The sequence below is a fragment of the Schistocerca serialis genome, chromosome 6 (genome assembly GCF_023864345.2).
Source record: "Schistocerca serialis cubense isolate TAMUIC-IGC-003099 chromosome 6, iqSchSeri2.2, whole genome shotgun sequence".
Taxonomy (NCBI): Eukaryota; Metazoa; Arthropoda; class Insecta; order Orthoptera; family Acrididae; genus Schistocerca; species Schistocerca serialis.
The window spans coordinates 438,065,164-438,092,044 of NC_064643.1; the positions used below are offsets into that span (position 1 = coordinate 438,065,164).

Consider the following 26,881-nt stretch of genomic DNA (forward strand, 5'->3'; position numbering starts at 1 on the left):
TAGTAGTGTATGATATCTAACCATAGGAAGAAAATACTCTCATAAATCACTCCTTGTTTATTATTTTTGGGCCTAAAAAGTGGATTTTTGAAAATTTGGATACCAAACTTTGGAGGTCATTTTGACTGTTTATTTTTGCATTTAGGGTATTTTGTGTAATAGACAATCATGTCAATTGCAATGTTGTAACTGTTAAGATTCTCGTCAGTTGTTATGATAGGTGGCCAATGCTAAATAGAAACACACATTGCAGGTTTGACAGTGAAGTCTGTAGGGAGCTAGCAGCATAGTCTGTATCTGCAACAACTGAAATAGTAGTCATTGGTAAAAAATAATAAATATTGTACTTAACTTGTGTTGCAGGCTTCTTCATATGCTGCATACATAAATTACAAACAGATATCTAGAGAGGCAGTACATATGCCATAATTCACTAAGCACCTTGTTAGAGGTTGCTTCCTATCAGCTGAAGGCTATGCTATGTTCCAAGTTGACGTCCTGAGCAAGAGTGGACGAGAGCTCATTAGATACTTGTCGCAAGCCACTGAGCAGTGCCAGTTGTGACTCACGGGTCCAGCGATATCTATTACGTACCACGGTCGATATCTGCAACCCCTAACGAGTGTGGTATCGAACGTTGATACCACAGTAACTTAACCCAGTGCAGTGATATTCATATTTTTGTTAATGTCTCTGAACTGAAACATTGTCGCGTGCTTACAAACAAAAATGGCCGCCATTTTTCAAGGTGAAAGGTAATTTTTTTAAAAAAACCTGATTTGAACGTCTTAATTGTAGGGTAATCACATATAAAAAAAATTAAAATATTTAAAAATGGTCAAGCAACCAACTTAATTTTTATTGGACCACTTAATTTGGCTTGACCCATGGAAGTGTCAAGCTGTTCATACAGGATGACATTCAGTCAACCCATCTTCCCTGACTACCCACCTTCAAGCTGTTACAGTTCACCTTTTCGTTCCCCACCTGACTTTTTCCCTATGTACCATATATGTCCCTCCATCATTTGCTGTCACCAGGGCAGACTTCCTTCAATTTATTGGGCAGCTACCTCCCCCATTTCTGCTACTCGGTGACTTTAATGTGCATCCCTAGCAGCAGGAAAAGTCAGTTTTATTTACAAAACAAGTATTGATATGCTTGTTGTGGAGGATGGCCACACAAACTTGTCATGCATCATCCACTTTGGGGTTCTCCCAGGACATGTCAGAAAGGTGCTCTCTTGGCTGGCCTCCTTAATCAACTTAACCTCTTCTGCCTCAACACTGGAGCACCCACCTTCCTCTCAGATTCCTTGCACATCTATTCCCATTTGGACCTCTCCTTGTGCACTGCCCAGCTTGCCCCTAGTCTTGAGTGGTCCATTCTTTCTGACACCTACTCGAGCGACCATTTCCCGTGTGCTATGCGTTTGCTGACTCCTACCCCATCTGCGTGCACACCTAAATGGCAGCTTCCTAAGGCTGACTGGCAGCTTTACTCCTTCCTGGTGAACTTTGAAGAACAAGATTTCCCCAGTTGTGATGACCAGGTAGAATATCTCACAAACGTTATCCTTACTGCTGCAGAACATTCCATTCCCCGCACTTCCTCAGGCGCCACAGCCTTTTCAATTGTGTCCTGTGCTCAGACTCCCTCAGTGCCCTTCAAAGTACATGCGCTGTACACTGCCCATCCCCTAGTGCAGCGAGTCCAAGAAAACTGTCACTTTGCTCACTCTTTGTGGAGCCAGTGTTATGTTTCTGTGGGTTCCTGGCCATGTCGGTCTGCCAGGTAACAAGGCTGCTCATGCTGCTGCCAAGGCTGCAGTCCACATACCTCAGTCCGCAAGTGCCTATATTGCCTCAAATGATCTGTGTTGCCATCTGTCAGGAGGTGGTGTCCCTTTGGCATCGCTAATGGTCCTCCCTTCACAGGAATAAGCTCCAGCTTATTAAGCCTCTCCCAGCAGCTTGGACGATCTCCTCTCAGCCCTCCTACCAGGAGGAGATTGTTTTAACTCGGCTGCGTATTGGGCATTGCCTTTTTAGCCATCGTCATTTGCTAAGTGGTGCTACCCAACCACTTTGTGCACATTGTGCCCAAGTTTTAACTGTCTGCCGCTTTCTGATGGAATGCCCTTTTTTAACCAATTAAGTTCCAGCTTGGGTTTGGTGCCTGATTTATCAGCCATTTTAGCAAATGACACGCGGGCTCTCTTCTATTATGTTAATTGGGACCGACATATTGTCACTTTTTAACTCCCCTCTGTTTTCATGTTCTGTAGTTTTGACTTGGGCGCGTATGACCCCAGTTGTTTTTTGCACCCTAAAGCACAACAAAACCAAAAACCAATCAATAGGTATGGGAAGGGGAGGCTGGTAAAGCTTACAGATGACAGTGTAGTGGGTGGTGGTGGGAGTAGTTGGTGTTAGAGCTGCATCTTTTTTAGATTGAAGTCAGCTGATAGGTATACTTGCTTAAAGGAAGCCCCTCTAACTAAGGGCTCATTTTCAGAGGATGTCATGTTTCCAAGTAGAGAAGGAATTACCATATTTCATCAAAATATAGGAAGTATTAAAGATAAAGTTAGTGAGCTGCTTATAGATGTTGACTCTGAAATTACTGGTATATCGGAGCACCACTTAAATAATTTGACAAGTCAGAGGCTTCCTTTACCAGGATACATATTAGCTGGCCGTTTTTCAAGGAGTTCCTTGTGGGGTGAGGAAGTGGCTATGTACATAAAAACAGTATTCTATTTGAGTCCATAAACATATCATGGCACTGTGCTGAACAGGTATTTGAATGTTGTGCAGGGGCAGTTGAATTTAATGAAACTAAACTTCTAATTGTTGTTGTTTATAGGTCCCCTAAATCTGACTTCAGAGCAAATCTGCTCAAGCTAGAGAGGGTTCTTGTTTTGCTTTGTAGGAAGTACCAGAAATTAGTTATATATGGTGACTTGAATATAAATTTTGTTTATAATGGTGCAAGGAAATGGATGTTGGTAGATCTCCTAAATTCATATGATCTGATGCAGACTGTGTTTTTTAAAACTAGGGTGCAGCGGAAAAGTAGCACAGCCATAGATAGTATTTTTATTCATTCTTCATCACTAGATGGCCATTCTGTTAGTAAAAGGGCGAATGGCCTTTCAGACAAGGATGCACAAATTTTAACACAAAAAGGTTTTTGTACTCGAACGTCACATGTAATTACAAACTTCGTAGAAAAGTTAATCCAACAGCAATAGAGAGTTTTTTAAACATTGTCAAGGAACAAGATTGGCAGGATGTTTATAGTGTTGATAACATAGATGATAAATATAATGCTTTCCTTAACTCATTTCTCATGCTCTTTGAGGGTTGCTTTCCATTAGAACATTCTAAACGGGGTGCTAATAGTAATAGGCAGCCTGGGTGGCTGACTAGTGGGATAAGGAAATAAAAGTAGAACAAAGTGGGAATTATATCAAAATATTAGAAGTAGTCACAATCGGGCTACAGTAGCCCATTACAAACAGTATTATAAGGTGCTTAAAAATATTATTAGGAAGGCAGTGTGTATGTGGTATGCAAATGGAATAGGTAATTCACAGGATAAAATTAAAACCATATGGTCAGTTGTGAAGGAAGAGTTATCAACCTAAGGTCGTCGATATAAAATCAGTTCATAGTAAAAATATTTCTATTACTGATAAATCAGATATATGTACAGTATTCAATAATCGTTATTTTCTACAGGGAATCATATAACTTTTTTGGCAAATGCCTTTCTGAGATTGATGTGTGAAATACTACTCTGTGATCCAGACAAGGGGGAGATTGTCTATAATTAAATGACTGAACACTGAGGACTCTCATGGATATGATGGAGTGCCTAGCAGAATGTTAAAGCACTGTGCGGCACATGTTAGCCCTGTATTCAGCCATATTTGTAATTTTTCCTTTAGGTATGGCCAGTTTTCTGAATGATTACTCAGTAGTAAAGCCACTTTATAAAAAGGGAAAAGGGATAATGTAGAAAATTTTAGACCTATTGCCATCAGTGTTTGCTAGAGTTATTGAAAAGGCTGTGTATGTAAGGATAATTGAGCATTTTATATCATACAATTTGCTATCAAGTGTACAGGTCAGCTTTAGAAGTCATTTAACAAGGAAAAATGCTATATTCTCTTTTCTCTGTGAGTTACTGGATGGTTTCGAACGCTAGGCATATTTTTTGATTTAACTAAGGTGTTTGATTGTGTTGATCACAAAATATTGCTCCAGGAGTTGGATCATTATGAAATACAGGGAGTAGCTCACAGTTGATTCACCTCTTACTTCAGCAACAGACAGCAAAAGGTAATTATTCACTATGTTGAGAATGGCTGTGATGTGGGTTCTGGGTGGGGTATGGTCAAGTGGGGGGGGGGGGGGGGGGGGGGGGGGGGTGTGACCCAAGGATCAGTGTTGGGGCCACTCCTGTTCCTTATTTATATAAATGATATGCCCTCTAATATTATGGGTAATTCTAAAATGTTTGCAACATTGGCTCAGTTTCAAATAGTGCAGTCCATGACCTAAGTTCTTGGCTTGTAGAAAATAAACTAGTGTTAAATCACAGTAAGACTCAGTTTTTACAATTTCTAACACACAATTCAACAAAACCTGACATTTTAATTTCACGGAATGAGTATACGATTAGTGAAACTGAACAGTTCAAATTTCTAGGTGTTCAGATAGATAGTAAACTGTTGTGGAAAGCCCACGTTCAGGATCTTGTTCAAATACTTAATGCTGCCATTTTTACTATTGGAACTATATCTGAAGTGAGCGATCATTCGACACAAAAATTCGTCGTCTTTGCTAATTTTGATTCACTTCTGTCATATGGTATTATATTTTGGGGTAACTCTTCCATTCTAAAAGTATATTTTGCTCAGAAACGGGCAGTTCAGGCAGTAATTGGTCTAAGTTCATGAACCTCTTGTCGACCCATGCTCACGAGTCTGGGTATTTTGACATTGGCCTGTCATTCCTTGTTAACAATATTAGCTTATTTCCAAGAATAAGCAGCTTTCACTCAATTAATACTCGGCAGAAATCAAACCTGCATTTGGATGGGACTTCTTTAACTCTTGTGCAGAAAGGTGTGCAGTATACTGCTGCATCCATTTTCAATAAGCTACTGCTCAAATTCAAATATCTTAGCAGTAATCAAAGTGCTTTCAAATCGAAACTGAAGAATTTCCTCATGGGTCACTCCTTCTATTTTGTCGATGAGTTCCTTGAAAAATTAAGCTGATTCTTGTTGTATTGTTGATTGCATTTACTTTGACGTATGGATTGACTTTTTTGGGTTCATAAACATTTTATTTTTGTCTGTTATTACTTTTAAGTTGCAATTTCAAGTACTGACATGTTCTGTGACCCTGGAGATTTGCTCCTCAAGCTGGTCCTAAGGAACTTCGTGTGCAAATGAAAAAAATAAATAAAAATGAGTAGGGTTTAGAACTATCTGTTCTAGATAGTTTCCAGAGAGGGCATTTAATAATGTTTTACAGGATGTCTTGCCATGACCACCACTAGCAAAACTGTAATTTTACTAGCTGATGGTTGGTTGATTAAATTCTTCACCGATGAGCAGGGTATGATTGAAAAACTTACACACAAGGTAATGGAGTTTTGTAAGTTTTCTGTTACATTGGGTTATAAGTCTGGTGGACAATAGGACGACATATTTACAATTTGTGCCCACCCCTACTACTAAGTCTTGCCCAGATGAACTCACGTGCCATTTCAATTTATATCTTTGTGAATTTGAGTTTCTTGTCTACTGTGACAACTACATTCACCACCATGACAAATATATTCACCACCATTTCCCATTAGCATATCCTTTCGATATACACAGATTTTCCCCAAAAATGTCACTGCTGTCAATTTCAGGTTTCAACCATCTTTCTGTACCTAGTATTATGTAAGCTTCACTGCATTTCAGGAGTGCTTCAAGCTCTGGTGCGTTGTTGTGAATGCTTCAGCAGCTAATTACTAGGATTTTAATACTCACCACTATTCTGTTTTCATGTTCAATAGTTTTGACTTGGGTGTGTATGACTCCAGTTGTTTTTTGTGCTCTGAAGTATAACAAAACCAAAAACCAGTCAATTGGTATGGGAAGGGGAGGCTGGCCAAACTTAAAGGTGACAGTGTAGGTGGTGGTGGTGAGACATCACTTGTGGAAAAATTCCTGTAGCTTCGGTGAATAAAATGTAAAATGTGGTAGATGGCCCGTGCGTCATTTGCTAAAATGCCTGATAAATCAGGCAGCAAACCCAAGCTGGAACATAGGTGGTAAAAAAAGGGCATTCCATCAGAAGGTGGTGGACAGTTAAAACTTGGGCGTAATGTGTACAAAGTGGTGGGGTAGCGCCACTTAGCGCATTCTCTTGAATCTTACACTTATACTTCTGGTCTCCTACAACTGTCATGAGCTGGACTGGGTGGAGAGCCACCTAACTTAAAAAGCCCTTGTGAGCACCATCTACACAGTCAGCTGCGTGGGTAGCCGCCTCTTATGTGTAGTGCACACCTGACCCATTTAGGGGGACCCTAACAGTTCTCAGCCCTATGGCACAAGCCCAGGAAGTTGCAGCATAGCTTTTCACAGAACCTTTGAAATATTTGATTCAGTCCTTCCACTCGACTCAGAACCAGGGGGCCATGATCAATTCTGGGGACAATGCTGCAGATTATGAGCTTCACTGAAACTCCATGCACAAGGTAATGAATAAGATCTTCTTTTACTGCCATCTTTAGGCAGAGATGTTGAACTATCATAGCCAAAATGTTTCCTGTGATACATCAGAGTAACGATGTCCCGACAGAATGCGAATGCAAGAAGTCAACACCATGCTGTTTTTTGACTCTTGAAAGAGGAAAGTTCTTTCAAGTATCATTGGGCAGGAAAGGGTTCATACAAAGTTCTTTGTAGGTATACTCCTTTCCAATTCATCACATTGCAAATTTAAATCTTATTTGGCTTTCATACTTGTGTACATCTAGTCTTGATAGTGACTGTTAGATGTGAGTATGAAGTGTGTTTTCTAAGGTAAAAGTATCCCCAGTCTATTTTAGGTACTTCATGTTGTCCTTCTTTACAGAGAAACTGAGTGGCTGTTTGCAACCCCAGAAGGCAGAGTTGCATTGCTAAAGTCTGCTGGCTTTGACAGGCTGGCAGTAGTAGCATTACATAGAGATCACACGTATAAGGGTTTGGATGCAGTACAGGAAGAATTGTGTGACAGTATCTTGCACTTAGCGCCGCCAGGATGTCGACAGGGTAATCAGGTTAAGTATCTCATTTCTTATTAAATTGTAATTATTTTTCACTAATTGATTCCATAGACAATCTAATTTTTGTATTTCATAGATTCCCTTCCTATCAGTTGGATCTGATGTTGGCCGTAGAGAAGTCTGTTACCGAGGCCATAGTCAAATGTCAGGTGACTTTGTGGTAGAAGAAGCTGAAGGTGATGGTGGAAAACTATTTAGAAGACTTATTTTCCTGAACAATCAAGGCACAGTACAATCAGAAGCTCGTTTGAAGATACGTAAGTATTAGCAATGTGTCATCATGCAGCAAAAATGTTCAGATAAACCAAACTGGGCAATGTTGTTTATGTTAAGTATTGCTCAGGATGAAGGTGGTTTCTCACAATTTTCAGTAAAATCGAGGAAAGGAAAGCCAAAGAAAGTTGTTGACATTGGATATTTGGCTAGTGACTACCTCATTTATATGACTGTTGGAGTGGCTCTGGCAGCACCAGAAAATTCAGTGTGTCATGTAGCAGTAATTGGTCTGGGAGGTGGTGGTCTATGCAGTTTCATACAACACTGTTTTACAAAGGTAAATATTGTTTTCTAAGTCCTGTTATATATCTTACTTTAAGACGCTTTTAACATTTATTACGATTTCCTTCACAGATTCGAATAACAGCTGTAGATATAGACCCTGTTATGTTGGAAATTGCAACAAATTATTTTGGGCTGGTTCAAGATGAGCGCTTGGGTGTATACATTCGTGATGGCATTCAGTATATTCAACAGGCTGCAGAGAAGGGTAAGGATACAAAGTGTACCCCCCCCCCCCCCCAATCTCTCTCTCTCTCTCTCTCTCTCTCTCTCTCTCTCTCTCTCTCTCTCTCTCTCTCTAACTATTCTCCTCCCCTCCACTCATGTGACACACACACACACACACACACACACACACACACACACACACACACACACAAGGGGCAGGTTAAAATAGTAATATTTGTTTTTAATTCCAGGTACAACATTCGACGTAGTGTTGTTTGATGTTGACAGTAAGAATCATACACTTGGTATGAGCTGCCCTCCAAAGGAATTTCTGGAGCCAGATGTTCTGCAGGCAGTTAAAACATGCATTGGAGAGACAGGTCAGTTTACTATAGTGCTGCAATAAATTTTTGTAATTATGTATGTATGAAATGAGGATAGTATTACCCTGGAAGTATATTAATTTCTTTATAGAGTAAATTATATGGAATGTAGTCCACACAAGTTTAAATGTGTGCATGTAGTATGAGGGGGATTCAGTAATTAATGCAACTCACTTTTTCTTTGCCAATTTAAGTTGAAAAATTTCTTGTGAGAATATTTGCACTTCAGCCCTTACAGTTCCATGAAGTTCAGACTGTTGACAACACTACACGTAGCCTTCAAAATGGCATCTGTAATGAAAGAATTGTCATTGAGTATCTTTTGGCAGAAAACCAGAGCATCACAGATATTCATAGGCATTTGCAGAATGTCTATGGAGAACTGACAGTGAACAAAAGCATGATGAGTCATTGGATGAGGTGACTGTCATCACAATGAGCTTGTGCAAAACTTTCCAGTCTTCCGTGTGCCGGCCAGCCACACACTGCTGTGAGGTGATGAACAGATCTCCGTGAAACACCTGGATACTCAACTGGATGTCTGTTGGTGGTCTTGACACACTTGTTCACCAGTTTGGATACTCAAAGGTGTGCACCCGATGGGTTCCTTTCCACCTAACAGAGAACCATAAAGAGCAACAAAGGACCATCTGTGCAGAATTGCTTGCACCTTATGAGGCTGATTGTGACAATTTTTTGTCAAACATTGTCACAAACAATGAAATAATGATTCATCACTTCAAACTGGAAGTGAAACAGTAATCCATGGAGTGGCGCCACACTACCTTTCCTCCAAAGAAACAGTTTAGTGCCGCACCCTCAGTAGGCAAAGTCACTGTGACTGTCTTCTGGGACTCTGAACAGGTTATTTTGTTTGATGTCCTCCCTAATGCTGTAACGATCAACTCTGGTATGTATTGTGCTATCCTCAGCAGATTGAAGAAAAGACTTAAGTGTGTTATTCACAACAAAAGTGCAAACAAAATTCTTCTTAGCAATGACAATGCAAGACCTCACAAATCTGTGCACCCGAGAGAAGCTCACAAAACTTCATTGGACTGTTCTTCTTCATCCATTCTACAGCCTGGATCTTGCATCTTCAAACTTCCATCCGTTCGGTCCAATGACGGATGCACTCCACGGGGAGCAGTATGTGGATGACATTGGCTCCGACCTCGAGAAATAGAGTAGCGCCATGCGGACATACAGGCTCTCTGTGAGGTGGCATAAGGCCATTACATTGAAAGGAAATAATGTTTAAATTTTGTAGCAAAAGAGTGGAGGATAATGTGTATTAGAATCCTGAATGAACCCGACCTGCTTTCAGAAAAAATCTGCATTAGTTATTGAACATCCCTCGTAGTACAAAGTGCCAAACTGCTCTGACATTGTAGTTCAGTTGAACTTCCTACTATATCTTTCATCCTGGAGATAACAGTTGAGTGGAGTACCAGGATCCTACATCAGGTTTGAATTTTGGGGAAAGTAACCAATGCAAACCTGATACTTTGTCAGTCTCTGAGGTGTGCACGGGTAGCATATTTAACAATGCAGTGGCTTGGTATGATCCAGGTTAGTGCTTTTATTCCAGCACACAGTACTGTGTTTTCACAAATTATCATTTTTTCAGTATGCCTTCATGTTCTCATCATGTTGTCATTTCCTTTCTTCTGCATTCAAGGCCTTCTAAATTTAGCATTTTATTGTTAAAAAAGTTTGTCTGTTTTTTCCAATTCATTGATGTTGTTTCTTTCTAGTTCTTTCATTATTTGTGTAACAATAGCATATTGTTGATTTCTTCTTCCAGAAATACATGAATATTTGTTTCGTTAGCTTGTTCTCATTCATTCGGCAGAGGTGCCTAAAAACTTTAATCATCTTTTAGGTATTAATGGTGATATTTTCTCTATTCTTTTAGATCTCCTCATTACTTCTCATTTTCAAGCCATCAGTAGTTTGTATTGCACCCATAATTTTCCTAACAATCCATCTTTCTTATCTGTGCAGCTCATAATTCATTGTTAGGCATTCGCATCCATATAAACATTCTGATCATACAGCTGTGGTATAGTCTTTTAATTTTGTTTTTCCACGTGTGTGTTTCTTGTTGTGAATATTATTTTCCAAATCAAGTGCTCTCTCAATTTTGTTAATTCTTGCATCTACTGCAAATCTATTTGCTATTTCTTCCAGAAGATTTGAATAATTGCATATGTCAGATTTTCTGAATGTATTCCAGAATAGTCTGCAAAAGCCTGACAGTACACATTAATTCCAGATCCCTAGAATTTTTTTTCTAGAACACAGTTTAATATAATTTTTTTAATGTCTAATTCCATTGGGAACCATGTGGACCAGGACTATATTATTGTCACTATATTTTGGATGAAGGGCAGCATCAGTTGTATAAAGATGTTCAACATAAACCATCCCTTTGTCTAACACCTGTTCTTATTTCAAATGGCTGAAACACTTCTCCCATAAATTTAACTTCAGAAATTGTATTTGTTAAGAGTTTCACATATCATTTGCTAATTTTGCCCTAACATTAAATTCTCTAATGATTTTATCTATTGATTCTCTGTCTACAATGCCAAATGCTTTCTTGAAATCAATAAATGATACTATTATAGGTTTGCTGATTAAAATTTTCTGATGAATTATTGATTTTAAATTAAAAATCTGTTCCGTGCAGGCTCTTCCCTTCAAAAACCACCCTGATATTCTCCCAATCATTTGTCTAAAATTTCTACAACTGTGTCCAGGAGAATTTTTTATAATATTTTGTAAGCCACTGGCAAAAGTGACACTCCTAGGCAATTATTGACATTTTGTTTGTCTCACTTTTTGTGTATTGAGTGAATTAATGCTGTTTTCCATTCTTCTTTGGAATGTTTTTGGTTTTTCCAATTGTTGCCAAAACTTTTCTTTGCTTCTGACCATTTCATTAATTCTGCTGCACTATAATCTTTGTCACTTGCTTTGTGGTTTTGAGTGGTATGATCGCTTCATGAATTTCTTGCTCTGTTAGTGAGAGATTTTTCACTCTTTGGGTTTTTGTTGTAAAATCTAATGTAAGTATTGGAACTAGACAGTTTAGGAGTGTCAAAACATTTTGATAGTATTACACTATTTTCTTTGTTATTTAATCCTTTTTTGCCATTTTCCTCTTCAGAGCAAATACTTTGTGCTTGATACTGTTTAAGTATATATTTAAAAGTTTGGTAAAAAATTCTAGTGTTATTGTTAAAATTTTCTTGTGTTTCCATAAACTGGGATTTTCAAAGGTTCTTGTGCTTTTCCATATTTTTTGTTTCTTTTCTTTGTTTGATGTTTTCTGAAAATGTTGTTTTCTTCTTTTAATGTCTCCATTTTTAGCTCTTTGTTTTAGTGATTCTTCATGCTCGTTGTTCCACCATGTCTTCCTGTTATTCTTGGCCAGTCGTAAAGCTTTCTCTGCTGCTTTAGTAATTTTTACCTGGAGTTCATTCCAGTCACCTTCTTTTGTTATCTAAATTTCATCTGTGGTTTCCCCCCCCCCCCCCCCCCCCCCCCCCCCCCTGTTGCAACATTAGCTATAGTGGAGTTGCACGAGACCAAATTCTGGTTTTATTTTTTTGTCTTAGAAGGGAGAAATCGTATTTTAATCTTAGTAGAGAATCTGAACTGAATTCCCTATTTCTGATTACTTTGGCATTCACAATTTCCATATTTCTTTGTATGATAAGTTGAAATTTTCATAGGTTTGGAGATAGCCATGTTTTGGCTTTTCTTAACAAGGTAGGAAAAGTTAGATTGCTACTTACCATAAAGATAACACCCAAAGTTGCAGACAGGCACAATTACGACACTTACAAATAAACTTTCATCCTCAGCCTTTGTCGGGAAAATAAAAATGCATATCATGCATTCACTCAAGCAAGTAAAGCTCATGGCACCAATTCTGGCAGCTCAGAATGCTTGCTTGTGTGAATGAATGATGCGGGTTTCTTTTTCCAATGAAGGCCAAGGCCGAAAGCTTATGTTTAAATATCTTTTAATTGTGCCAGTTTTCAACATAGCGTGTTATGTTTATGGTAAATAGCAATCTTCCTTTTCTTACAGTCTTGATATTTCTAGCTGAAGTTTCCGTTGTTTGGTTTTGGCTCTTCTTGGTAGGTCATGAAAATGTGTGGACATTAATTTTAATGGGAACATTTTACACATATTGATCAGTTTCGCACCATTTCTGTTTTATTCTTAAGTGTATTGGATATTCGCCGACAATATTTTAAAATTTCTTTTCATTCCCACCTTGCACATTGAAGTTGCTGAGGAGGAATTTAATGTTGTTTTTAGGTATGTTGGAGATTTCAGTTTCTCGTAGATCCCAAATTGATTTTCTTTCTGCAGGTTTCTTCTGTTGCTATCATTTATAGATGGATGGCGATTTATAAGGATATAACTTTTGTTCTAGCATTTTTTTGTAAACATGGACATTCTTTCTGATTTCAATGTAAATTTAGTTATGCTGCCTACGATCTTTTGTTTACGTAAAATTCTGTTCCTGACAGAGGCACATTTTCTGTTATTCTTATTGCTGGTTTTCCTTTATAAATTCTCTAATGTTGTGTCTCAATTACATTCTCATCTAATAATCTCATTTCCTGCACTGCTAAAATTTGTATGTAGTTCTTCTTTAGAAATAACTCCAATTTCTTCAGTTTCCCAATTTTCAGAAGAGAATTTAGATTTAGTGTTCCAAAGTAGTGCTACATCTTGAACTTAAATGTAGAAGGCTTTTCGATGTAACACACTCTTCATCACCGTAAATGTTAAGTCTCCCTAGAATCCTAGGTCCCAGTGCATTACAAAATGTAATGGTGGATTCCTCATCAGAGTTACCATCTGGGGTACTGCATCCATTGCGCGAACTTGCCATTTTGTGATTTGAAGTTACAAATTGTAGAAAGCAGGAAATCCAGGATCATCCTTGAATTCCAAAAATAAGACAGGGTTGTTCGCCTGGAATTTACTTAGTCAGGTACTGTTAACATGTGGAATGGACTCTGTCGGGGTACCACTGTTAACATGTGGAACAGTTGCTTCTTCTGTCCATTTTAGCCATGGAGAGGAGGTTGTCTCTTTTGTCAGCTCTGCCATCTTCATCTTCACTGCCATTGAGGTATTTACTGTAACCTTGTGGCAAGGGCCCTTACGTGGTGCTGTCAGCCATGCCAGCTGAACCAAGGGTGTGTGTGTGTGTGTGTGTGTGTGTGTGTGTTTTAACTCATCTGTCATTTCTCCTTTATTCTGGCTTGGGACAGGCAACCTCGGAATCTTCATGACCCAAGTTGACAGAAATGACTGATTTTGTTGCTGTTGTTATGCCTTGTGTACTTCATAGTATGTATAAACTGAGGAGATGAAAATTGGTTATGTACCAAGGACTGAAACTTTAAGATATTGCTATTTTGGTGTACGTGAAAGTTTGCTGTCTAGTTTGAGTACTACCTGTGTTAATGATCTGCAAGATTCTTTCCACTATCGAGATATTTTCAGTTTTCCAATTAAAGTATGTCAGGTGGGCTCTGAAAAATCTGTAACACTTTGTCAGAGCAAGTTTGAAATGTGGCTTTCAGTGATTATTCACAATTATTTTCATGGTTTGTAAACCCTCCCTACGTATAGTCTAGAACAGTAAATCAACCTCTACACTGTGAACCCTTTACGTACAGGCAACTGTATTTAATGATAGTTCAGAAATAATATGTCACTAATTTAAACACTGTTTTGCATTACATATAGCAAATTTAAGGGTCCTAATCAGTCACAAAGTCTGACATTGCCACTTCTGTGTAGTCATGTAAGGCAGGTTTCTTCACCTAATTTATGTAATAAATATTTCAGTTGTTTAGTTCCTTCACCTGAAATTGTCTGACTTTTCCCAATATTCAACTGTTATACAATATTGCCTGTAAAGAAATTAGTTTTCCGTGTGCTGCTAATGGCTGCCATACATGCATCATTCTGCAGTCTTCAAACTGCTCATTACTCAAGATTCTTCACAGTTAGCTTCACAAAATTATTTCCCATAAATATTTAATTATTATCAGAATTTAAGTATTTCTTATCACTTTCAAACTATTTATTCTTCAGAATTAATCTTTTACCCTTGCTTCTGGGCTGCAACCTAACAATCATCCTTCATCACTAGTCATCAAATGACTAACTCCAATGTCTCAAAAATATTCAGTCTACTTGGGATTCCCCGGTGATTGGTATATCAACGATACTGCGATCACCAGAAATAACGTACTAATGTAGACTTCAGTGAGTGTATTGGTAGTGGCACCCTTACAACTTTAATTTTCCCACTGACTAAACCGTTTGTATGAATTTCTGGCAGCGCAGTTGGTTTCTTCCACCATTTTTACATCTTGGACCTATTGCTCTTCTGTTCGTTTTAACTATGAAATTGCTGGTGCTCATGCTCAATAGAAAACTTTCTTGGTCCTCCCACATGACTTACCTGGTAGCCCACTGTATGCGGTCCCTCAATGTCCTACATGTCCTCAGTGGTACTTCCTGGGAAGCAGATTGAACCATCCTCCCCCGTTTGTACCAGTCCCTTGTACGTTCGAAACTAGACTATGGGTGTTTAGTTTATGCATCTACATTTTTGTCCCTCTTATGCTATCTCCATACTATCCATCATTGTGGCATCCATTTGGCCACTGGTGCCTTTTACACTAGCCCAGTTGACAATCTGTATGCAGAAGCTGCCAAACTACCCCTCCCCTTCCACTGTGACTTTCTCCTCAGCAGATATGCATGCCGTTTGTCTGCCATACGTGGCTGCCCACCCTATGCCTCCATCTTTGATGACTCCTTTAAGTGCCAGTAGTGGGCACATCCCTTTTCTGTTGTCTTCTGGAGTTCACTCTCGGCTCTTGCTCCGGCAGCTCAACTTCATGTTACCAACCACTTTCCCAATGGGTGTGAACCCTTCACCACCTTGGGTTCGTGTGCTGGCCCCTTGTTCACCTTGGTCTTCATTCGCTTCCTAAGGACAGTAGTACTGCCTCACTCTGTCTTCAGTTTCACGACCTGCGCACGAAACTTCGTGATAGTACTTTTGTGTACACTGATGGCTCTCGGACTGACTGTGGTGGTGTTTTCACCTTCGTCATTGGTACCAATGTTTTTCAGTATTGGCTCACGGAACACTGCTCGGTATTTACAGCAGAGCTCTTTGCCCTGTATCAGGCTACACAGTACACTCAGTGACACAGGCTTTTCAATTGCTTCATCTGCTCAGACACTCTGTGCCCTTCAAAGCCTGTGTGTGCTGTACACCATCCATCCCTTAGTGCAATGGGTCCAGGAAAGCTTGTCACTTGCTCTTTCCTCCGATGATGTGTGTTGCCGTCTGTCAGCAGGCAGTGTCACTTTGGCATCGCCATTGGTCCCCCCTTCTTGGGAACACACTCAGGAGCATTAAGCCTCTCCCAGTGGCTTGGATGGCTTCCTCTCAGGCCTCTCACCTTAAGAGGTTGCATATCAGGGACTGTCTTTTTAACAGTACCATTTGTTAAGTGGTGATCCCCCACCCCTTCGTGCTCATTGCCCTCAGCCTTTGACAGTCTGCCATTTCCTGATGGAATGCCCTTTTTTAACCACTTCATTTGTGTTTGCCGTCTGAGTTATCAGTCGTTTTAGCGAACGAGCAGGCTGTCAACCACATTTTGCTTTTTATCCGTTATAACAGTATGGCTAAGGACATTTGATCTTTAGTTAAAGACCTCTGTTTCTCTAAGGCATATTTTATAGGCCTTTTTTCCACATCCCTGTTTTTAGCTGTCTTCTCTTTCGTTGATTGGGATTAATGTGTAGTCGTTTTTAGCTCCTCTTTGTCTTCATGTTCTACTGTCCTGACATGAACGCATATGACCCTAGTTGTTTTTGCGCCCTAAAACAAAGCAAAACAAAACCTACAATTATCAAAGTATTTAAAAGGAGATAGGATTTGTTCCCACAAGAAGTTGGAACAAAAGTGTGACAGATGAAAACAGGTAACATTATCCTTTCTCTCAGCTCAGTAAATTTATCACATGGTTGTTTATGCCTCTGAACAGACATTTTAAAGTTTATTGTTGATTCTTGAAGACAAATCAACAACACAGGTAACATTAAACCACTCGAACTGATCAGAAGTGTTGTATGGTGAGTTAATGTGAAAGTATGAACTGGACTCTGTGAACAGCGTGTTCCAAATGACACCATCCTTTACTTCTTTCTCTTAAAATTGGGATAATCTACATTGTACTCATATCGTAACTAGAATCAGAAATTTTGTCCTTAAAACTCATACCAAAAGCTTCTTGATGCATTATTAGTTACTTTTGTAGACCAAATCTCATGCAGTCTTTTGAAATGAATAATCTAGTGAAGGAGCTGCAAATTTTTCAAGTTGTATATATTTTGCAACATCTAGAGCCCAGTTGCACAGTAGACCCTAAATATCTAAAACTAAATTACTTTTAAATTGGTACTGACGCAAATAGTTCTCTAGCTGCTATTGTTCCAATAATTTACCAGTGCCTTTTCAAAAAAATGATGATAATAATAATAAAAATAAATAAATAAATACTTTCTGGCTTTCATTTACAGGTAGTTACTCTCTAATTCAAGAATGTAACTCTTCCCTATTTCACAACCATTTCACACACAGGATGCTCTTCATGCATGTTTTCTGTTGATGACATCAGCTGGAATTTATTGTAGATATCTCCAGGAGCCTGAAAAAAATTATTTATACTCACAAAGAAGAGCCACAAAAATGAATAATCTATTCATTATAGTGCAACTCACATCTGTTGGTAATGGTTACTTGTGCTCACTCTTATTTATTGGTCCTTAGAGTTAAAAATTACTTGCATTTTGGACCATCTTAATCTGTAGCAACGACATTTCTTTTAGAGTGTTACTCATTTCACATCTTCAACAGCACACAAACCAGCATTTCATCATACGTCAATTCACATAGTGGTTATATATGTGTTGAACAGTTCATCAGCAAGTATTAGACTTACCATGTAAACCACATGATTTGTCACATAAAGCTATACCTCCCATTCCCTCCATGTGAAGTTCCGTAACAGTTTTTCCCGTAAGGAATTTACTTTCTGCAGCAGTGTGTGTGGTTATTTGAAACTTGCTGTCAGATTAAAACTGTGCATCAGACCAGGACTGGAACCTGGAACCATTGTCTTTCAATTGTTCTACCAATGGAGTTCACGACTTGCTGTCACAGCTTTGTTTCAGTCAGTACTTCTTTTTTGTTTTTGGACCATCTTACTTCTGCATGCAGTCAATGGCTCATTTCCCACATGGGAGGAAAAGAAAGAATATCATTTACTACTTAAGCACTTTTAGCAACTATAGTTGTATATATCAAAATATTCAGCAACCAGTTTTATAAAAGAAATTTAATTTCTTAACTGTTTTCAGGCACTTATTTGGAAGGTTGAACAGAAAATAATACAAATAAGTAGAAGTTAGATAATAATTTTGAAATTAAGGATGAAAAGTTTTAAAAAATATAAAAAATTAAAGATCAAAAAATAGTTTGTGCTCATAACTATTGGATCATTTGTGAGTGTCAACAATAAGATGCGTGCAGTGTATTGCTGTCACTCTTCAAAAGCATAATGGCAATAAGTAATACAATACTGAATCCATCAATACAGTAAGAGCTCATAAATGCTTACATGTGGTTTATAGTACTGGTACAGAAATAGTATATAGAAGCCAAATAGCAAGTACAGACATCATTCCAGAACGGGAACTATTCAGCATATCAAGAAGTTGGTCTCGGGGAGGGGCAGGGTGTGTAGTACAACAAAATAATAAAAAAACAAAACCGTACACAACTATAGTTGTCATTAGGCGTAAAAAAAAATGTAAATGCACTTAAGCAGCATAGTAAGTAATATACAAACCTGATGATAGGTAACTTTTGAAACTAATCTCCAGACAGCTGTAGTGGGATAAGTAGCATGCTAGTAGGGAACCTGTCCATAGAAATAGAGGACAAAGTGCATCATAGAGCTGGAAACCTGTGGCTGGAGTAAGTGGAGAAAGAGTCCTCAATCGTTGGCTACTATTAACTATCGGAAAGTGACTGTAGAGGAAAAGCAGCTCAAGTGCAGTTATATTACAGTGAAACAATTAGTACTGGAAGCATGTTTCGTGAAAGAATTGTATCTAACAGCTTTTATACAAGTTACACAGTTCTGTACATTTAAGAACACATCACTGAACTGATGTACAGATGTCAATAGCATGGCAGCAGGAAATACAGCTGTGTTGTAATTGCAGTGCTTCATTATCAGTTCCTGAAATATAGTTGATTCGCCTCTCATATATAATTAGTTACAGAAACCTGTCAACTTTCATAGATAGAATGTAATTACTTAGTAAGCCACAGTTAGTGGCACAGTTACAAATGGTACGTTACACTCCGTAAGTTACAATTAATATGTTACTTTCAGTAGTTTGCAGAAGGTTGCTATAATCATGAAGCAACTAATTATCACGATTGCTACACCTTATCAGTTCTAAGAATTTAGCTGTTCAAGCTAATTTTGTTCCTGTTCATCACATTTCCCCCATGCATCCCTCCCTTCCTGAAACCCCCATCCCAAGTGCCCCCCCCCCCTCCCCCCCCCCCTCCACACACACACACACACACACACACACACACACACACACACACACACATTGCATTTTGCTCACACAGTTTTGCATTTGTAGTTCAGCTTCTTTATTTCTTTCTCCCCACCCCACCCCTTTCTGTGTATGCAGAACTCATTCCCCCTCCCCCCCCCCCCCCCCCAGTTTGTCCCCCCCCCACCTCTTGCAGCCAACCAACCATTCACCCCCACCCAGTTTCCCAACTCCTCCCCCCCCCCCCCCACCACACACACACACACACACACACACACACACACACACACACACACACTTTTTTAAAGATTGCAGTGCTGTACAGTCAGCCTCCAGTATATAATTGGGTTCTCAGAGTGTAGGTAGTTAATTACCTGACCCTGTTAATTTTTGTAGGCAGAATATTGTCATTTGGTAAGTTACAGTTCTTACTAAAATTAGTTATTTGCTGTTATATTCAGTAAGTTGTAGTCAGCAGGTTGCAATCAGTACCAAGTTTCTTTACTCAGATGGTCACTAATTTGCTATTCGTAACCACTAAATGTTTAGTAATATTTTACACACTATAGCTTGACCATGCATTGTTGTGTTTGGTTGCTGTTACATTTGCAGTCACGTTTAAACAGCTGCTCACAGCTACAATTAGTCCATCTTTTACTATTAGTACATTTGTTACTGTAGTTTGTTCTTTAACTTTTTTATGCAGATTTTAGTAAGCTTATCTTCTATATTCACAGGTTGTTAGATATTACAGTTCTAAGTAGTGAAGGATTTTCAGTTCTAGGTGGTTAGCTACTTACAGTCCCGGACAGTTAACTATTTATTATTGCAGATACTAAACCATGTACAATCTACAGGTGGTTATCTCCATGCAAACAGTGACCTAAAGATGCTCTATTCTGAAAGTTACAGGTGCTCTACTCTGTAGTTACAAGTAATGTTAACGGTTAATAACCACTTTGTCATTCATGATCAGGTAGTCGAAACTATTGTGCTTATTTCATACATCTTATGGTGTCACTAGTTATATTTACTTCATGAAGTATACTTAAGACTTTGTATACATACCTGAACTGGTTTCTCCGCTGTATCAAGAGAGTTCTATGATGCCTACTTGTCCTTTCTTGTAAGGTTAATTTTGAGTCTTCATTTTTGCTACTGGTTAGGAATTGTTTCTCCATCTACTCCAGTTATTGCTTTTCACTCCTTGACGCATCTCACACGCAGTTTGTGTGGTTGTATTTCCTGGTGCCATGCTGTTGGTATTAAATCCACTAGACACAATTCGTTCATGAAATGTATCTGTGAGATGCTTACATTCTAGTACTAATTGTTTCACTATAATATAATTGCCCCCACACTTCCTTTCCTCTAGAGTCACTTTCCGACTCTTAATATTGGCTACTGCAGCCACAGGTTCCAGCCCCATGATGCTCTTCACACTCCTTTTGTTGACAGGTTCCCTACCTGCATGCTGCTGATCTCACTGCAGCTATTTGGAGATCAGTTCCCAAATTTTCCATCCATAACACCACTTTTCATTGGTATTGACATGTTTTTTTATCATTATTGCTTACTATGTTGCTTTTGTATATTTACATTTTTGTTTAAATCTCATGAGAAGTATAGCTGTGTACAGGGTGCATTTGGGAACAACTGACAAGAACAAGGGAAAGGAATATGGTAGAAGAAGAATGGGTAGCTCTGAGAGATGAAATAGTGAAGGCAGCAGAGGGTCATGTAGGTTAAAAGACAAGGGCTAGTAGAAATCCTTGGGTAACAGGAGAGATATTAAATTTAATTGATGAAAGGAGAATGTATAAAAATGCAGTAAATGAAGCAAGTGAAAAGGAACACAAACGTCTCAAAAATTAGATTGGCAGGAAATGCAAAATGGCTTAACAGTAATGGCTAGAGGACAAATGTAAAGATGTAGAAGCATATATCACTAGGGGGTAAGATAGATGCTGCCTACAGGAAAATCAGAGACCTTTGGAGAAGAGAGAACTACCTGTATAAACATAAAGAGCTCAGATGGAAACCCAGTCCTAAGCAAATAAGGGAAAATTTTGAAAGGTGTATAGGGGGTCTATACAAAGACGATGTACTTGAGGGTAGTACTATGGAAGACGACGTAGATGAAGATGAGATGGGAGATACGATACTGCATGAAGAATTTGACAGGGCACTGAAAAGAGGCCCCGGGAGTAGGCACCATTCTGTTAGAACTGCTGATAGCCTTGGGAGAGCCAGCCATTACAAAACTCTTCCATCTGGTGAGCAAGATGTATGAGACAGGCGAAATACCCTCAGACTTCAAGAATAATACAATTATTCCAATCCCAAAGAAAATGTGTTGACAGGTGCAAAAATTACTGAACTGTCAGTCTAGTAAGTCTTGGTTGCAAAATGCTAAGAAGAATGCTTTACAGACAAATGGAAAAAACTGGTAGAAACAAACTACAGAGAAGATCAGTTTAGATTCCGTAGAAATGTTGGAACACAAGGCAATGCTGACCCTACGACTTGACTTAGAAGTTAGGATAAGCAAGGCAAACCTACGTTTATAGCATTTCTAGACTTAGGGAAAGCTTTTGACAATGTTGACTGGAATACTCGCTTTCAAATTCTGAAGATGGCAGGGGTAAAATATAGGGAGTGAAAGGCTATTTACAGTTTGTACAGAAACCAGAACCCATGAACCATGGACCTTGCCGTTGGTGGGGAGGCTTGCGTGCCTCAGCGATACAGATAGCCGTACCGTAGGTGCAACCACAACGGAGGGGTATCTGTTGAGAGGCCAGACAAACGTGTGGTTCCTGAAGAGGGGCAGCAGCCTTTTCAGTAGTTGCAAGGGCAACAGTCTGGATGATTGACTGATCTGGCCTTGTAACAATAACCAAAACGGCATTGCCGTGCCGGTACTGCGAACGGCTGAAAGCAAGGGGAAACTACAGCCGTAATTTTTCCCGAGGGCATGCAGCTTTACTGTATGATTACATGATGATTGCGTCCTCTTGGGTAAAATATTCCGGAGGTAAAATAGTCCCCCATTCGGATCTCCGGGCGGGGACTACTCAAGAGGACGTCGTTATCAGGAGAAAGAAAACTGGCGTTCTACGGATCGGAGCGTGGAATGTCAGATCCCTTAATCGGCCAGGTAGGTTAGAAAATTTAAAAAGGGAAATGGATAGATTGAAGTTAGATATAGTGGGAATTAGTGAAGTTCGGTGGCAGGAGGCACAAGACTTCTGGTCAGGTGACTACAGGGTTATAAACACAAAATCAAATAGGGGTAATGCAGGAGTAGGTTTAATAATGAATAGGAAAATAGGAATGCGGGTAAGCTACTACAAACAGCATAGTGAACGCATTATTGTGGCCAAGATAGATACGAAGCCCACACCTACTACAGTAGTACAAGTTTATATGCCAACTAGCTCTGCAGATGACGAAGAAATTGAAGAAATGTATGATGAAATAAAAGAAATTATTCAGATTGTGAAGGGAGACGAAAATTTAATAGTCATGGGTGACTGGAATTCGAGAGTAGGAAAAGGGAGAGAAGGAAACATAGTAGGTGAATATGGATTGGGGGACAGAAATGAAAGAGGAAGCCGCCTGGTAGAATTTTGCACAGAGCACAACATAATCATAACTAACACTTGGTTTAAGAATCATGAAAGAAGGTTGTATACATGGAAGAACCCTGGAGATACTAAAAGGTATCAGATAGATTATATAATGGTAAGACAGAGATTTAGGAACCAGGTTTTAAATTGTAAGACATTTCCAGGGGCAGATGTGGACTCTGACCACAATCTATTGGTTATGACCTGTAGATTAAAACTGAAGAAACTGCAAAAAGGTGGGAATTTAAGGAGATGGGACCTGGATAAACTAAAAGAACCAGAGGTTGTACAGAGATTCAGGGAGAGCATAAGGGAGCAATTGACAGGAATGGGGGAAATAAATACAGTAGAAGAAGAATGGGTAGCTTTGAGGGATGAAGTAGTGAAGGCAGCAGAGGATCAAGTAGGTAAAAAGACGAGGGATAGTAGAAATCCTTGGGTAACAGAAGAAATATTGAATTTAATTGATGAAAGGAGAAAATATAAAAATGCAGTAAGTGAAACAGGCAAAAAGGAATACAAACGTCTCAAAAATGAGATCGACAGGAAGTGCAAAATGGCTAAGCAGGGATGGCTAGAGGACAAATGTAAGGATGTAGAGGCCTATCTCACTAGGGGTAAGATAGATACCGCCTACAGGAAAATTAAAGAGACCTTTGGAGATAAGAGAACGACTTCTATGAATATCAAGAGCTCAGATGGAAACCCAGTTCTAAGCAAAGAAGGGAAAGCAGAAAGGTGGAAGGAGTATATAGAGGGTCTATACAAGGGCGATGTACTTGAGGACAATATTATGGAAATGGAAGAGGATGTAGATGAAGATGAAATGGGAGATATGATACTGCGTGAAGAGTTTGACAGAGCACTGAAAGACCTGAGTCGAAACAAAGCCCCCGGAGTAGACAATATTCCATTGGAACTACTGACGGCCGTGGGAGAGCCAGTCCTGACAAAACTCTACCATCTGGTGAGGAAGATGTATGAGACAGGCGAAATACCCTCAGACTTCAAGAAGAATATAATAATTCCAATCCCAAAGAAAGCAGGTGTTGACAGATGTGAAAATTACCGAACTATCAGCTTAATAAGTCACAGCTGCAAAATACTAACACGAATTCTTTACAGACGAATGGAAAAACTAGTAGAAGCCAACCTCGGGGAAGATCAGTTTGGATTCCGTAGAAACACTGGAACACGTGAGGCAATACTGACCTTACGACTTATCTTAGAAGAAAGATTAAGGAAAGGCAAACCTACGTTTCTAGCATTTGTAGACTTAGAGAAAGCTTTTGACAATGTTGACTGGAATACTCTCTTTCAAATTCTAAAGGTGGCAGGGGTAAAATACAGGGAGCGAAAGGCTATTTACAATTTGTACAGAAACCAGATGGCAGTTATAAGAGTCGAGGGACATGAAAGGGAAGCAGTGGTTGGGAAGGGAGTAAGACAGGGCTGTAGCCTCTCCCCGACGTTGTTCAATCTGTATATTGAGCAAGCAGTAAAGGAAACAAAAGAAAAATTCGGAGTAGGTATTAAAATTCATGGAGAAGAAATAAAAACTTTGAGGTTCGCTGATGACATTGTAATTCTGTCAGAGACAGCAAAGGACTTGGAAGAGCAGTTGAATGGAATGGACAGTGTCTTGAAAGGAGGATATAAGATGAACATCAACAAAAGCAAAACAAGGATAATGGAATGTAGTCTAATTAAGTCGGGTGATGCTGAGGGAATTAGATTAGGAAATGAGGCACTTAAAGTAGTAAAGGAGTTTTGCTATTTGGGGAGCAAAATAACTGATGATGGTCGAAGTAGAGAGGATATAAAAAGTAGGCTGGCAATGGCAAGGAAAGCGTTTCTGAAGAAGAGAAATTTGTTAACATCCAGTATTGATTTAAGTGTCAGGAAGTCATTTCTGAAAGTATTTGTATGGAGTGTAGCCATGTATGGAAGTGAAACATGGACGATAAATAGTTTGGACAAGAAGAGAATAGAAACTTTCGAAATGTGGTGCTACAGAAGAATGCTGAAGATTAGATGGGTCGATCACATAACTAATGAGGAAGTATTGAATAGGATTGGGGAGAAGAGAAGTTTGTGGCGCAACTTGATCAGAAGAAGGGATCGGTTGGTAGGACATGTTCTGAGGCATCAAGGGATCACCAATTTAGTATTGGAGGGCAGCGTGGAGGGTAAAAATCGTAGAGGGAGACCAAGAGATGAATACACTAAGCAGATTCAGAAGGATGTAGGTTGCAGTAGGTACTGGGAGATGAAAAAGCTTGCACAGGATAGAGTAGCATGGAGAGCTGCATCAAACCAGTCTCAGGACTGAAGACCACAACAACAACAACAACAGAAACCAGATGGCAGTTAAAAGTCAAGGGGCATGAAAGGGAAGCAGTGGTTGAGAAGGGAGTGAGACAGGGTTGTAGCTTATCCCCAGTGTTGTTCAATCTGTATATTGAGCAAGTAGTAAAGGATATATTGAGCAAACAGTAAAGGAAACAAAAGAAAAATTTGGAGCAGGGATTAAAATCCAGGGATAAGAAATAAAAAGATTGAGGTTTGCTGATGACATTGTAATTCTGTCAGACAGCAAAAGACCTGGAAGAGCAGTTGAATGGACTGGACAGTGTCTTGAAAGATGAACATCAACAAAAGCAAAACGTGGATAATGGAAAGTAGTCAAATTAAAACAGGTGACGCTGAGGGAGTTAGATTAGGAAATGAGACATTTAAAATAGTAGATGAGTTTTGGTATTTTGACAGCAAAATAACTGATGATCGAAGGAGAGGATATAAAATGTAGACTGGTGATGGCAAGGAAAGTGTTCCTGAAGAACAGAAAATTGTTTACAATGAGTATAGTTTTAAGTATCAGGAAGTCATTTCTGAAAGTATTTGTAGCACACTGGACTCTCGTTCGGAGGACAATGGTTCAATCCCACATCCAGCCACCCTGATTTAGGTTTTCTGTGATTTCCCTAAATCGCTCCAGGCAAATTCTAGGATGGTTCCTTTGTAAGGGCACGGCTGACTTCCTTCCCTAATCCGATGAGACTGATGATCTCGCTGCCTGGTCTCCTCCCCCAAACAATCCAATACAATCCAAGGTATTTGTATGGAGTGTATTGATGTATGGAAGTGAAAGCTGAAGCGTAGACAGGTAGATCATGTAATGAATCAGGAGGTACTGAATAGAAGAATCTGTGTCACAACTTGACTAGAAGAAGTGATAGGTTGGTAGGAAACATTCTGAGGCATCAGGGGATCACCAATTTAGTATTGGAGGGAAGCTTGGAGGGTAAAAATAGTGGAGGGATACCAAGAGATGAATAATAAACTAAGCATATTCAGGGTGATGTAGGTTGCAGTAGTTACTCAGAGATGAAGATGCCTGCATAGGATAGAGTAGCATGAAGAGCTGCATCAAACCAGTCTTTGGACTGAGGACCACAACAGCAACAACACAATTTTATTTTATTATTTTATTGTACTTTCACCTCTACCCTTAGACCAGCTTCATGATACACATGTCATAGCTGATTAGCTCCAATACTGGCGTGATGTCTGCACTTGATGTTTGGCTTCCTTATACCATTTTTGTACAGGCACTATGAACCACATGTCTTACAAGCTCTTATTGCATTACTGGAGTAATTATTGCATTACTTACTGCTCTTGAATGTCTTAGGACAACAGCAATGTGCTTCATGCATCTTATTGTTGACACTCACAAATAATGTGATGGTTAAAAGTATGTCCCATTTTTTTCTGTTAATTTTAAAATTTTTCGAACTTTTCATCATTAAGATTATTATTCTAACTTCTGCTTATTTGTGTGTATTTTCCTGGGGACAGCATTTGGAAGAAGGGCACTAAGTGCCTGAAACCAATTAAGAAATGAAGCGTCTTTTTATGCAACTGTTATTTGAGTATTTCAGTATAAAAATGTCAACATCCCTAGGTCACCTGTTTCCAATGTCATAGTGAAGTGGAGATGTGAAAGGACATGTACAGCACAAATGTCTACAGGCCGACCTCCTCTGTTGACTGACAGAGACTGCCGATAGTTGAAGAGGGTCAT

The 26,881-nt window shown here is 39.2% G+C and overlaps 1 protein-coding gene across 1 annotated transcript in view; it reads left to right on the plus strand.

Annotated features, from left to right (window-relative positions):
* Nucleotides 1-26,881, plus strand: part of LOC126483958 (eEF1A lysine and N-terminal methyltransferase homolog) — an 82,763-nt gene that overhangs the window by 47,346 nt on the left and 8,536 nt on the right. Inside the window, exons 6-10 of the mRNA XM_050107253.1 lie at nt 7,151-7,337; nt 7,420-7,600; nt 7,715-7,896; nt 7,974-8,109; nt 8,321-8,449. Of these exons, the coding sequence (XP_049963210.1) occupies nt 7,151-7,337; nt 7,420-7,600; nt 7,715-7,896; nt 7,974-8,109; nt 8,321-8,449 (815 nt within the window). The remainder of the gene's footprint in view (nt 1-7,150; nt 7,338-7,419; nt 7,601-7,714; nt 7,897-7,973; nt 8,110-8,320; nt 8,450-26,881) is intronic.